Source organism: Salvelinus sp. IW2-2015, linkage group LG7 (assembly GCF_002910315.2).
Source record: "Salvelinus sp. IW2-2015 linkage group LG7, ASM291031v2, whole genome shotgun sequence".
NCBI lineage: Eukaryota > Metazoa > Chordata > Actinopteri > Salmoniformes > Salmonidae > Salvelinus > Salvelinus sp. IW2-2015.
The window spans coordinates 29909433-29922185 of record NC_036847.1 but is presented as its reverse complement, the minus strand read 5'-3'; the positions used below and the strand labels follow the sequence as shown (position 1 = coordinate 29922185).

General features: G+C 41.5%; 2 protein-coding genes and 1 long non-coding RNA gene across 3 annotated transcripts in view; 1 reads left to right on the top strand and 2 right to left on the bottom strand.

The window, feature by feature from the left end:
• LOC111966806 (histone-lysine N-methyltransferase 2D-like) overlaps nucleotides 1-1259 on the bottom strand; it is a 51891-nt gene extending 50632 nt beyond the window's left edge. The window contains 1 exon segment of the mRNA XM_023991745.2: nucleotides 666-1259. The gene's annotated coding sequence lies outside the window, so the exon portion shown is untranslated.
• LOC139028070 (uncharacterized) overlaps nucleotides 1-12753 on the top strand; it is a 181785-nt gene that overhangs the window by 46563 nt on the left and 122469 nt on the right. The window lies entirely within an intron of this gene.
• On the bottom strand, nucleotides 5562-11709 carry LOC111966798 (indian hedgehog protein-like). The gene is made up of 3 exons (XM_023991734.2): nucleotides 10736-11709; nucleotides 7171-7432; nucleotides 5562-6956 (listed from the first exon to the last, which is right to left on the bottom strand). The coding sequence occupies exons 1-3, from the start codon at nucleotides 11156-11158 to the stop codon at nucleotides 6112-6114; spliced, it is 1530 nt and encodes a 509-aa protein (XP_023847502.1). The 5' UTR covers nucleotides 11159-11709; the 3' UTR covers nucleotides 5562-6111.

Genomic DNA, 12753 nt, shown 5'->3' with positions numbered 1-12753 from the left:
CCTGCACTGAAGGGAGACTATTACAGTACAATGTTCCACTGCTACCTAACGTTACTACACAGCCATGTAACTAGCTAGTAGTTATCCGTCATGTAACCAAACCCAATAACTAGCTATAATCTATCAGCGATCACTATGATGATTACTGTAAACTCAGACCACATAACTGAAAGCCACTGACAACACACTTATAATCAGAGAACTCCACTTGATTGCTAGCTAGCTCAAATCAATGCGTCCAAAACGGCAACTCCAAAACTTGTTGGCATTAACCGTTAGGTAAACTCCCTAGCGAAGTTACATGCTAGTTAGCTAGCTAACTAGGAAACAAGATAGTTAGCTAGTTAGGTCGCCTGCCAACTATGGCAATCACAAAGTTGGCTAGCTACGCAGTTTAAATAATAAGGGTGTTCAGTTTAGCTAAACATGTAGCTTACATTTACGTTAGCTAATGTAATTTGAGTGAATTCTTATATGAATTCGTTAGCTAAATCCATAGCCAGTCGGAGTAGCTAGTTAACTTAGTGTCGTTAGCTAACTAGACGTTAGCCATCCAGATCAACTAACTTAACGTTAGCTAGCTACAACCTAGCTAGCCTTAAAGGTCAGAGAAATTGATTCGTCAAATAAGTTCGTTAGTGATGTTATTCAACCAAACGACTCACCTTACAATGAGATGGTTGTGTCCTCATACATCCAAACAATCCATATTTGTAGCAGTCTACACAGTTAAATGGTTGATGCTTGCCTCATTTTACTTAGCGGGCTTGCCGGCTGGAGAATGAGGTGAGTGGGGGAAGTGCACGGAGTGTGGCAGGCTGGATAACTAGCGTAGCTAGCTAGCCAGCCACGGAGCTCGAAAGACAAGAGTTGATGGCCAGTTGCTAACACGCCGTGAAAATTGTTAAACAAAAAGCAATGGTCGACGAGTATAAAATTATAGCCAATCTTCCATAAAAATGCACGATCGATAGCCCAATGTTCCGAAACATAGGGGAATGTTTAGTAGTTGATGGTAACTAAATTAGATAGATAACGTTAGCTAACTAACGGCACAAGTTAACTAGCTTCTCTGCATTTTACTGGTTCGGAGTTGTATTAAGTTGGCATCCGATATTCGACCCAAAATTGGGTAATATCTCAATTTATTAACATTAAACTTTCAGGCATTATCTGAAACAATGTTTTCGACACCTAACGTCTTAACTTTAGCGAGCTATTCCTGTCCGGATCACCACCACGAGTGTGTCGGTGTGTATGTTCCGTCAAGTCGCTAAAACAACAACATTTCTCATGTCTGCAAGGGAGCATTTTGTACGCGCCTCTCCAAGTTGTTAGCTAACTAGTTCAGCTCAAAGCCAATAAGCTATCTTAACTTTTTCAGGGTTATAATATTTTAGTGGATAGCATATTCTGATTTTGAACTTTACACCATATGTCAGATCATCAGACTGAGCCCAATGCAAATTCATAAACAAGGCAAAACTGTGACTCGTCAATGTCCATGCACGTTGTGTATAGAAGAGCGCATGAAACAATAATGGAATATGATTGGATTTGGATGCCTCTATTGTATGTTAGATTTTAGGAGGATACATTGGCTATCGTGTGACATTCGAGAGGTTATGGTATTCATTGCTATAATTGCCTCTTTCTCTCACACATGCCCAGATTCAGTCCTACTCCTATTGAACCGGTAGGCTTCTTGCCTTGAATGACCCCTTCACCCTTCCCAGAGTCCTAGTATGTTACTTTCCCATTCTATAGCACTGGCCCATAGTGGCCTGCAGCTCCATGGTGACTCCTGTCTCCTGGCTATGCACTACCATGCCCTTATCTGAGAACATGGCAGCATGTCCCGCTGATCTTGCATGTTTTTCAGAGGAATCAATCAACCTCATTCTGCCCACATCCTCCTAGTTACTAGTACAGTTGAGTTCCTAGTAGGATCAGGTGCTCTCTCACTTTGGTCTACACCACTGCAACTCCCTTTTGACTATCATTTACATGCTTGGACCAATAATGTATTCTCCCTATCCAGAATGCTTCTTCTGGCAATTTAGTTATTGTTGTACTTAGGCCTAATTCTAGGTAGGATATTAGGCATCTCTGATTCCTCTTTTCTGGATGTGTGCATTAATGCTTGGATCAAATTCAAGGCCCTGATGCTATATTTTGATTGAGACACACTCATATGTGACACTTCATACGCTGGATACGTACCTATGCTGGATATCTGTGGGTAAGAGTATACATTGGTTGAGCAAAAATTATGCATATTCAACAATGCAATGTTGCACAATGTTTTGCAACATTGTACACAATAAACATGTCTCAACATTCACTCCTGAGTCCTGACTTTGTCACATCCAGGACCAAAACATGTACGTGTCTCACAACCGTTCACCATACTGAATTTGACCCCAATTTTTAATTGATGAAAACATGTCTGTCCATCTGTCTGTCCACATTGAATCAATATTTATGGGGCCTACACCGGTACAGACTGTTCAACTTTCTATTCAAAGATCTGCTCTCAGAGATCTCTCCCAGATCAGAAGAAGAGTTTTTCTGGCTATGAACTAACTAACCATAAATGGTTGGTTGTGCTGGTTTGGTTTTCATAACGAAAAAGGCGATTAAGATACTGGTTGCCCTGACAGGATTACCCAACTCCCACTCAATTTTAGCAGGATTGAATTGGATTTTTGAGGGCAGGGAATGGTCGGGATTCTCTGACAATCTGACACTGCTGTGATTGGTCAAAGATGGTAAAAGGTGGGTGGTATTATGTTGTTGGACTTCTCCCATTGGTCTGACTTGATGAGTGTGTGCATTCCAATCTGCCCCTTCTATCTCAAGGATAATCTCCTGGATGGAATACCTCCACAGCTGTGAGCTGTCTACTACACAATGCTAACTGGAACAATGACATTCAGTTTGTTTCCTTTTTATTTTAATGTTTTATGTATTTGATTTTGTACACATTTCAAGTCCCCCACCCACTGCTATTATTCTGCTCTTCTCCAATGTGCCTGATGATCCTATTCTGCACACAACACTGGTCAGGTTCAATGTAATCTTTGAATGATTTACAAAATATGGAGCTGATAGAATATAGTATCGTCTCCCTCTCTCAACAATCAGGCTATTCCTTCTTCTACGACCTATTGAGTATCCAGAATGAAGGTACTATGGGAAGATGGAACACTTACCTGGACTGGATAACTCATTACTATGCATTCAATTACTACATTTGTATATACATTTCTATGTTAATAATAGCATCAATAAAGTGTTGTTAGTTACTATTGTTTACTGCAATAATTACTGCATTATTACACAGGAGCAATATCTGCAAAGACCCAAACGTAGATATAATCCACAAGTATGATGTCAGGTACTCCACAAGGGGGTGTATAACCTTGTATTACACGTCACAGGATGTACACACTGGGTAAATCTGAGGATAAAGGAGCTGAGAGGAGAACGTTTCAAGATAAATAAATGTGACAAAACAGAGACAACAAGGCATTGTTCGTTTAGGTTAATAACAGAAAGGAAGTGTCAATGACAGTACAGGTCACCATTAACAAGCTATGTTGCAAATACACTTGTGAAATACTTGGAGAATCAGAGCATAGAGATTCCATTACTCAGGAGCCGGGATGGAGAACATGATTAAGATAAACACAGAGAGATAGGGCAGCAAGGGAGAATATTAAGTCTGGGTATCTTATTAACTACTGTAGACTGGGCCACCAGTTCTGCTGGATGTCTGAGTTTTAACCTTTTCTGCTACAGTACACATGCACCAAGAAGACAGCTCCCACTGTAATTCGGAGGCTCCAGATATGACTATAGGCCGTGGTCAGATTTCTCAAGTTTTTCATGTAGTCTTTTTGGTATTTTATTAGGATCCCCATTAGCTGTTGTGAAAGCAGCTGCTACTCTTCTTGGGGTCCACATGAAACATGACATAATACAGGACATTAATAGACAAGAACAGTTCAAGGACAGAACTACATCCATTAAACATCTTCTGTTCTGTAAATGTCATTTGCAAACCCAAACCCTAGGAGAGACAGAACGATTTAACAGCAAGAATCTACATGTAAAACAGGAACACAAGCAGGGTTTACCTTACACAATAATGCATTATTATTTGTTTAATTACACTTTTAAAAGACAACATAACAAATGAGGCCATAGTTATAATAATTACAATAAATTGCTACATTTATATATTATGATTCAGAAGGTACAAAAATAAAGCTTTTATTTGTTCTGGCACATACTCATATTTCCTCATTGTTTTAGAATAATAAAGCATATAGGAAACCCACATTTTATGTTGGCTTATACTGTAGATGTTATCTAAATAAGATACATATACAATGGATTCTTGACAATACACATGTACAATGGATTCTTGACAATACACATGTACAATGGATTCTTGACAAAATACACATACAATAGAGTCTTGACAATACACAAATACAATGGATTCTTGACAATACACATGTACAATGGATTCTTAAACAATACACATGTACAATGGATTCTTGACAATAACACATGTACAATGGATTCTTGACAATACACTATACAATGGATTTCTTGACAATACACATGTACAATGGATTCTTGACAATACACATGTCACAGTGGATTCTTGACAATACACATATACAATGGATTCTTGACAATACACATGCAATAGATTCTTGACAATACACATGATGATTCCGTTATTATGGCGTCCATTTCTCTCAGGAATGAACTTGTAATAAAAGCCTTCTGAAAGCATTATCTTTGAAGACATAGTCCGATTCTACATGCACCCAAACCAACCATCAACACATTTACTGAAAGTAAAGAGGAAATACAATATTAATCAATAAATACATTACAATGCAATTACCGGTGAGTAAAATGCAAATATACTCTTTCGGGGTGCATAAGGTTGAACATTTTAGTAAAAGCACAGGGCAGTAGAAAAAATAGGAGCATAAGTGGAAATGTAACAGTACAATAGCAATTATCTGTAGGACACTGTGGAAATGTAACAGTACAATAGCAATTATCTGTAGGCACTGTGGAAATGTAACAGTACAATAGCAATTATCTGTAGGACACTGTGGAAATGTAACAGTACAATAGCAATTATCTGTAGGACACTGTGGAAATGTAACAGTACAATAGCAATTATCTGTAGGACACTGTGGAAATGTAACAGTAAATAGCAATTATCTATAGGACACTGGAAATGTAACAGTAACATAGCAATTATCTGTAGGACACTGTGGAAATGTAACAGTACAATAGCAATTATCTGTAGGACAACTGTGGAATTGGTACAGTACAATAGCAATTATCTATAGGACACTGTGGAAATGTAACAGTACAATAGCAATTATCTGTGGACACTGTGGAAATGTAACAGTACAATAGCAATTATCTATAGGACACTGGAAATGTAACAGTACAATAGCAATTATCTGTAGGACACTGTGGAAATGTTACAGTACAGTAGCAATTATCTGTAGGACACCGTGGAAGTGTAACAGAAGCAATTTTTTTATTTAACCTTAATTTAACTAGGCAAGTCAGTAAAGAACAAATTCTTATTTACAATGACGGCCTAGAAACAGTGGGTTAACTGCCTTGTTCAGGGGCAGAACGGCAGATTCTTGTCAGCTCGGGGATACAATCTAGCAACCTTTCGGTTACTGGCCCAACTCCCTAACCACTAGGCTACCTGCCGCCCTCTATCTATAGGACACTGTGGACATGTAACAGTACAGTAGCAATTATCTGTAGGACACTGTGGAAATGTTACAGTAGCAATTATCTGTAGGACACTGTGGAAATGTTACAGTACAGTAGCAATTATCAGTAGGACACTGTGGAAATGTAACAGTACAGTAGCAATTATCTGTAGGACACTGTGGAAATGTTACAGTACAGTAGCAATTATCTATAGGACACTGTGGAAATGTAACAGTACAGTAGCAATTATCAGTAGGACACTGTGGAAATGTAACAGTACAGTAGCAATTATCAGTAGTATACAGGCACCAGAGTTGAACCTATAGTGCCTTTAGCCTAATGATGAAATGTCTTTGGGTCTAGAAAGAACTGTCCAAGCCTGTGTAGCAGCCTAGCATACCAGTGCACACTCAAAACCTTTTCTCGCACAGAGTCACAGTGTCCCCCCTCAATGTCTCTGTTTATGGGTACAGCAGCCCAACTGCTTTGTCTGTCTGAAGTGTTTGTATTCACATACACGCCTGGGCTGCTGAGTGTCTGATTCACACAAATGTGTTGAGTGTTGCAGTGAGTGGGCTTCTTCGTGTGCTCTCTCTCTGCCTCTGTGACCTGCGCTCCCAGTGTGCCCTCCCCCCTAACCAGCTGGGTGAATGACAGCAGCAGTCTCAGAGGCCCAAACGCCCAGTGTGCCAGTCTATGGTCCTCTATAAGTGCATAGCTGGATGCGAGCACCCCATCCACAAACAGAGTGCCGTGTTCAGTCAGGGGTGCGTATACACCCATCCCTTCCTCCTGCGATACAGATGCGATCCTGGATGGTTGTACTCGGCCGTCCGCTCCATGGACGAGTACATAGTCCCCCGGTTTGGCTCTACTGGCAAACTGAGCCTTGTACTCACTGTAGTGGAGTTTGTGATGGGGTGCGAGGAAGACCAGGTGGTGGGGAGTGAGGGCTAGGCGGCGGCCATCTTTTGTGGCCAGGACCAGGAAAGTGGACCTGCTCTCATGGTCTTGGTGTAGGAATAGAAGGACGCGGCTGAGGACGATGTGTCCTGACCCAGACAGGGCCAACACTCTGTCTCCAGGCCCCAGGGAGGCCAGGGTCTTCTGTCCCCCTCCGGCCAAGGTCACCCGGGCCCAGCCTGGGAAACAGCCCCCCTTCTCCACCGCCACAGAGTGATCTGAGGGGGGAATCAATAGAGAAGGACCTACTGTAAGATGACTAAAACACTATATTTTGTTAATAACATTGATATGGTATAATATGACATAAGATATGCATGAATGTATGAAAATAATGACAGGAATAAATGTAAAATACATCCAAAGGCAAATCACTGGAAATAATGTATTTGTCATGTATTAAATATACCAGTTAATATCCACTTGACTTACCAGCTTTGACAGAGCAGTGCACATGGTACTTGGACTCATAGTACACAAAGTCAAAGCCAGCCTCCACAGCCAGCTGGGCAAGCATGCCGTACTTGTCTGGGATGCGGTCTGACGTGGTGATGTCCACAGCCCGTCCCTCATAATGAAGAGAGTCAGGGGGGTGATGGCCGTCCTCATCCCAGGCCTCTGTCACCCTCAGCTTCGTCCCAGGCCAGTGGTTCATCACCGCTATGGCTAGTTTGTTGAGGCAGTCTTTACAGCGCTGAGGGACATGGAGAGGGGTGGAGAGATTTCATTCATACAATATGATATGATACCATTCAATTGAACTATGCTGTCATAATGTATCTACTATGCCAATAGAGTCATTCATTTGCTCTCAATTAAATTAGCCCTCATATTCTCGTGAGAATTATTAGGCAATTGGCAAGTATTGTCAGCATTATAGGCGGGTCTGTCGATAGCAACTCCAGGACTATTGACGTGTATGAACCCCCTTAGAGAGAGGGGAGGTACCAGAGACTGTTTTAATCATTCATTAATGAGGGAAAAGGAACCGCTTGAGACAGAGAGTATATATGAGCCTGTTGTCTACCTCACCCACAATGACCATATATTCATTCACTCACAGTCTCATTCAACCCCTTGTAACTCAATACCTAAAACCACAACACTACTGCAACTAACTGTATTCCTCCTATTATCCCCGCTAGGTTATTTGTCTCTAGCCTGGTCCCCCAACATTTTTTGCTATCATGCCACCTTGCAACAAAAACTGATCTGGAACCAGGCTAATTTGTCTCTCCATTGACATCATCAGATTTAAATTGTCTGTATTCAGAGCTACTAAAGGCCATTGCCACCCTCTCCAACCTTTCTCAAACAATCAGAACATAAGAACACAAAGCTACTGTAGCCATTCTAGAACATTCCTTGGCCTTTTCTGCTGGGTGAGGGAATAATTAAGGCCATTCAGTGAGTCAGTGGCACCTCTGAGACATTTTATCAGAAATGTGAACACCAGATATACACCCACTACTGGGCTGCAATGATACATACTGTATTATGTTTGAATGTCACAGGTAGGTAGGTAGGTAGCGGCAGGTAGCCTAGCAGATAAGAGCGTTGGGCCAGTAACTGAAAGGTCGCTGAAAGGTCACTGTGCCGACTAGGTGAAAAATCTGTCTGCCCTTGAGCAAGGCACTTAACCATAATTTTTCCTGTAAGTCGCCATGGATAAGAGTGTCTGCTAAATGACTAAAATGTAAATGTAAAATGTAATATCACACAATAGCAGTTTACAATATGTCGTGTCAGAGCCTAAATCTCTGTACTCTGGTTAATACAACATAACACTCTCACAGGTAATAGGTTAACTGTACAGACCATCAAACTGAGGCAAACTTTTAAGAGGCTCTTAAGCATTGCCTCCTGAAATTCCCAATTCCCGAGGAATTGGAACCATAGAGATGTATAGAGATCATTGAAAGACTCCAGCACTGCACGGGGCGGTAAGTCACCAATATTAGCTTGACACTTTTTTTAAACATCAAAAGAAGAAGAAAATTGTACTACGTTAAAATGGATGATGTCACAGATGCCACAATGGCACAGATACAACGTTGCAATCTCTATACATCTCTGTGGTTGGAACAGAGTTTGTTAACCATATTTCAGAGAGAGAGAGACTTGGCAAGAGAGATGCAGAGCAGCTAAGAGGCCAGGTCCAGGCTAAGTGAGAGGGCAGAGATACAGATGGGAGGAATGCATGGGCATGCACTCAGCCAGAGTGAGAAAAGAACTAGGGATACAAAACAAACTGCCTACATTTTTCTCGCCATGCCATTGAAGAGAGGCGTTTCATTGTCATTGAACTACAATAGTCGTTTTTTCCGACGGTGCCATTACTTCAGCAGGCGAGAATTTTGTATAGGCGACCCCTTGGAGTGTCCAAACCCTACACAAAGAACGTCTTTCACATCTGGCCAGAGAGAGGGGCACATGCACACATACTGCACACACACACACACACACTGGTACATGCACGCATATACACACTGGTCCTCAGACTGGGAATCAAAAGGGCATACACACACTCAACCACAGATTTCCATCACATACTGTACACTCCTTCAAAAAAAAGAAAGAACACAGACTGAACTCCAAGCATCACCACATGAGTAGCCTGCATTTACAGAAGAAATGTTGTTATGCTCAATTGTGAAGGATAGTCTTGATGTTACTAATGATGGTGAATTTTAAGAATCTGACAATTAGTTTGAAGATTACAGTAGGCCTACTGTATGTCTTAAATATCCCATGTCCAAGATTACATGCCTCTTGTATATGGATCGATTCTCCCTTGACATCAGAAGTTGAGAATACCAGCCATTTGAGAGAAATAACAATACGTTTATTGTTCCACGGCCTCAAATCAAAATGCTAACATCACACTGTGGCTTCCTTGATATTCTAAAGAGGTCAGATGTGACATATGTGAGAGGTCTGTGTTCCTGTGCTGATGTGCCTGTTTCGTAACTCCTCAATTCCTGATCATATTTGAATGGTCATATGTAGAGTTTAAAAATCCTGGGAACTTTCAATCAATTCCCTGATTTTCCCTAAATCCGTTTGGAGGATTCCCGGAATCAGGAGGGAATAAGCAGGAAATCTGGAATCCTCCAACCAGGATTTCTGAATGACCAGGGAATTTATTGAAAGTTCCTGGAACTTTGCGATCCTAGTCATGTGGCAAACCTGACTCTAATGCAAGTTTACCTGCCTGGCCTCACCTACGAGTCCCTCCTAGTATGCACACACAGAGCAGTAGAACCAGAGGAATCGTTTTATTACCAAGCAACAAAGACTTTGGTTAAAGATTGAGAGGACATGATCCCCACAAGTTGGAACACATTCTCCCAGAGTCATATTAAATTACATCCTGAATTACATCCGGAAAATTAGACACCTGGGACAGAATTCTTTGATTAAACAAGAAGTTCACACCAAAATAGTTCAACCAGAGACTGTAAACTGTCCATTACTGAAGTTTCTATGGTTTAGCACCTTGTGAGTAACTATCCAGCCCACTATTTATTTGATTGCCTTTTATCAAGTAACAAAATAGGAAATGCAGGGAAAGTGATTAATGAATTAACATCAGTTTATCAAGTTGAAGTTGTGGATTGGAGAAAATGAATCCTGAAAATGTCACAATAGTGATTTWAAAAATCTATGTATACCACTACCTGCTGCAGTTCATCAATCATCCAGCAGAGCGATTCCCCTTATGAGCTAGCACAGAGAACCCGTTTCCCTGCACTGAAAGAGTATCCTCCTATGGTATTATACTAGGGACCTACTGGCCTGTCTAATAGTAACTATATTACTGTCATGACTGACCAGTGACTTAAACAGGTCAATGGAAAGGGCACCAAGTGGGTCGATGGGATCTTGACGTTGTCACACAGTAAATGTCCTACAAAATCAAACTGAAACCTGGAGATAATTGTACTTGATTAGCCATTACAAACACTGTCTGACCCAGTCTGTCAACCAGTCTTACCTTGGTCATGAAGCGGTCAGCAAGGGTTTTCTCCTCATCTTTGAAGATAATATCGGTGTTGTAGTTACACACCAGTTCATTAAAGCGTTCTGAGTTACGTGTGATCTTGCCCTCCACCCTCCCGCTGGCACCTAGGTTGTTCTCTGAAAGTTTGGGGAAGGAGGTCTTGTAAGGCATGGGGGTGAGTTTCCTGGGCCTAGGGCGGTTGCCGTACCCAGGGCCTGGCCCGCACCCCTGGACCAGGGAGCTCCACGTGAAGATAGCGAGCAGGCCAAGCCGTGCCAGGCTTTCCCACCAGGAGGACACCTTCATTGGGGACACCTTCAATGATCCACTGTGCCCACTAAGCAAGCCCTGTCTCGGGCACTTAAATGCATTTGAATGATGGGGGTTAAATCTTGGTGGTGGTCCATTCCAGATCATGAGTTGTAAAGGAGTTTTAATGTTTCTATAGAGCAAGGTTGGCCATTATGGATCAAAATCCACACTGGAAGTACAGGGACGGCGTTCTTCTGTAAAAATCCATGTTGACCCTTTAAAATGAACTTTAATCTCTACTGTATTGTTATATCCTCTTGCTTATGTATTTTAATGTTTTGATTACTCCCTTAATAATTTATGACACTTGAAAACTATTTTCCTTTCCAGAATGTTTAAGATGTATCATTCTTTATGCTGTTCACAATAAATGAAAAATAAATAGTTCTCAGTCTTTGCAGGTGTTTCTCGAGCTTCCAGTCGCCTACCTACCTACCGCCTCTCTCCAGTCACCGGGCAGTTCAGCAATAGCAAACCTGACGCGCACCTACCTCACTGTTGCGTCTCTGTGAAATATCTCGTCTACGAATTCTCCTGATCGCATTCTCAGAATCTCATCCCATTCCTGCCTCCAGCAATGCGTCTCGAGATGTTTTGGCCGTCCACTTGTGTCTCGTGTCGTGTTGACGCGCTCCTGCCCGCCGTGCGCGAGCCATTGGGTTCTTATTAGAGTCTGGACAAGATTGCCCTCCTTCCTATACACGCTCCCACCGCGACAGCGCACGCCTCCACTTACGTTATTGCCGGACTTTATGTTGTTATACAGTAGGACGTGACCGGTCTTTTTCCCTCCCAAGAGGCAGAGGTGAAGATAACCGGATTACGCATTATGGTGATGTTGGTAAGTCTTATTACACACACACATTTGGAGAGGTCGACCAGGGGAACTATTAACCTACTTGACAACTCATTTAACAGAGAATCATGGGATACGAACGATTTACAGCGGCAATAAAAAGTATGTGAACCTTTTGTAATTACCTGGATTTCTGCATAAATTGGTCATAAAATGTGATCTGATCTTCATCTAAGTCACAACAATAGACAAACATATTGTGCTTAAACTAATAACACACAAGCTATTGTATTTTTCTTGTCTACATTGAGTACATAATTTAAACATTCACAGTCTAGGTTTGAAAAAGTATGTGAACCCCTAGGCTAAGGACTTCTCCAAAAGCTAATTGGATGATACGAGATTGAAGATGGTTAGAGCTGCCCAGCCCTATTAAAAACACTCACAAAATTTGAGTTTGCTATTCACAAGAAGCATTGCCTGATGTGAACCATCCCTCGAACAAAAGAGATCTCAGAGGACCTAAGATTAAGAATTGTTGAATTGTATAAAGCTGGAAAGGGTTACAAAAGTATCTCTAAAAGCCTTGATATTCATCAGTCCACTCTAAGACAAATTGGCTATAAATGGAGAAAGTTCAGCACTGTTACTACTCTCCCTAGGAGTGGCCGTCCTGCAAAGATGACTGCAAGAGCCCAGCGCAGAATGCTCAATGAGGTTAAGAAGAATCTAGAGTGTCAGCTAAAGACTTACAGAAATCTCTGGAACATGCTAACATCTCTGTTGACAAGTCTACAATCCGTAAAACACTGAACAAGAACGGTGTTCATGGGAGGACAACACGGAAGAAGCCACTGCTGTCCAAAAGAAACATTGCTGCACGTCTGAAGTTCGCAAAATATCA

Excerpts from the sequence above, each read along its gene's own strand:
- LOC111966798 (XM_023991734.2), bottom strand. The coding sequence starts at position 11,158 with ATGATCTGGAATGGACCACCACCAAGATTTAACCCCCATCATTCAAAT. Across the intron at positions 7,433-10,735 it reads CTGACCGCTTCATGACCAAG|CGCTGTAAAGACTGCCTCAA; the intron begins GTAAGACTGGTT and ends CATGTCCCTCAG. Across the intron at positions 6,957-7,170 it reads GCACTGCTCTGTCAAAGCTG|ATCACTCTGTGGCGGTGGAG; the intron begins GTAAGTCAAGTG and ends TTCCCCCCTCAG.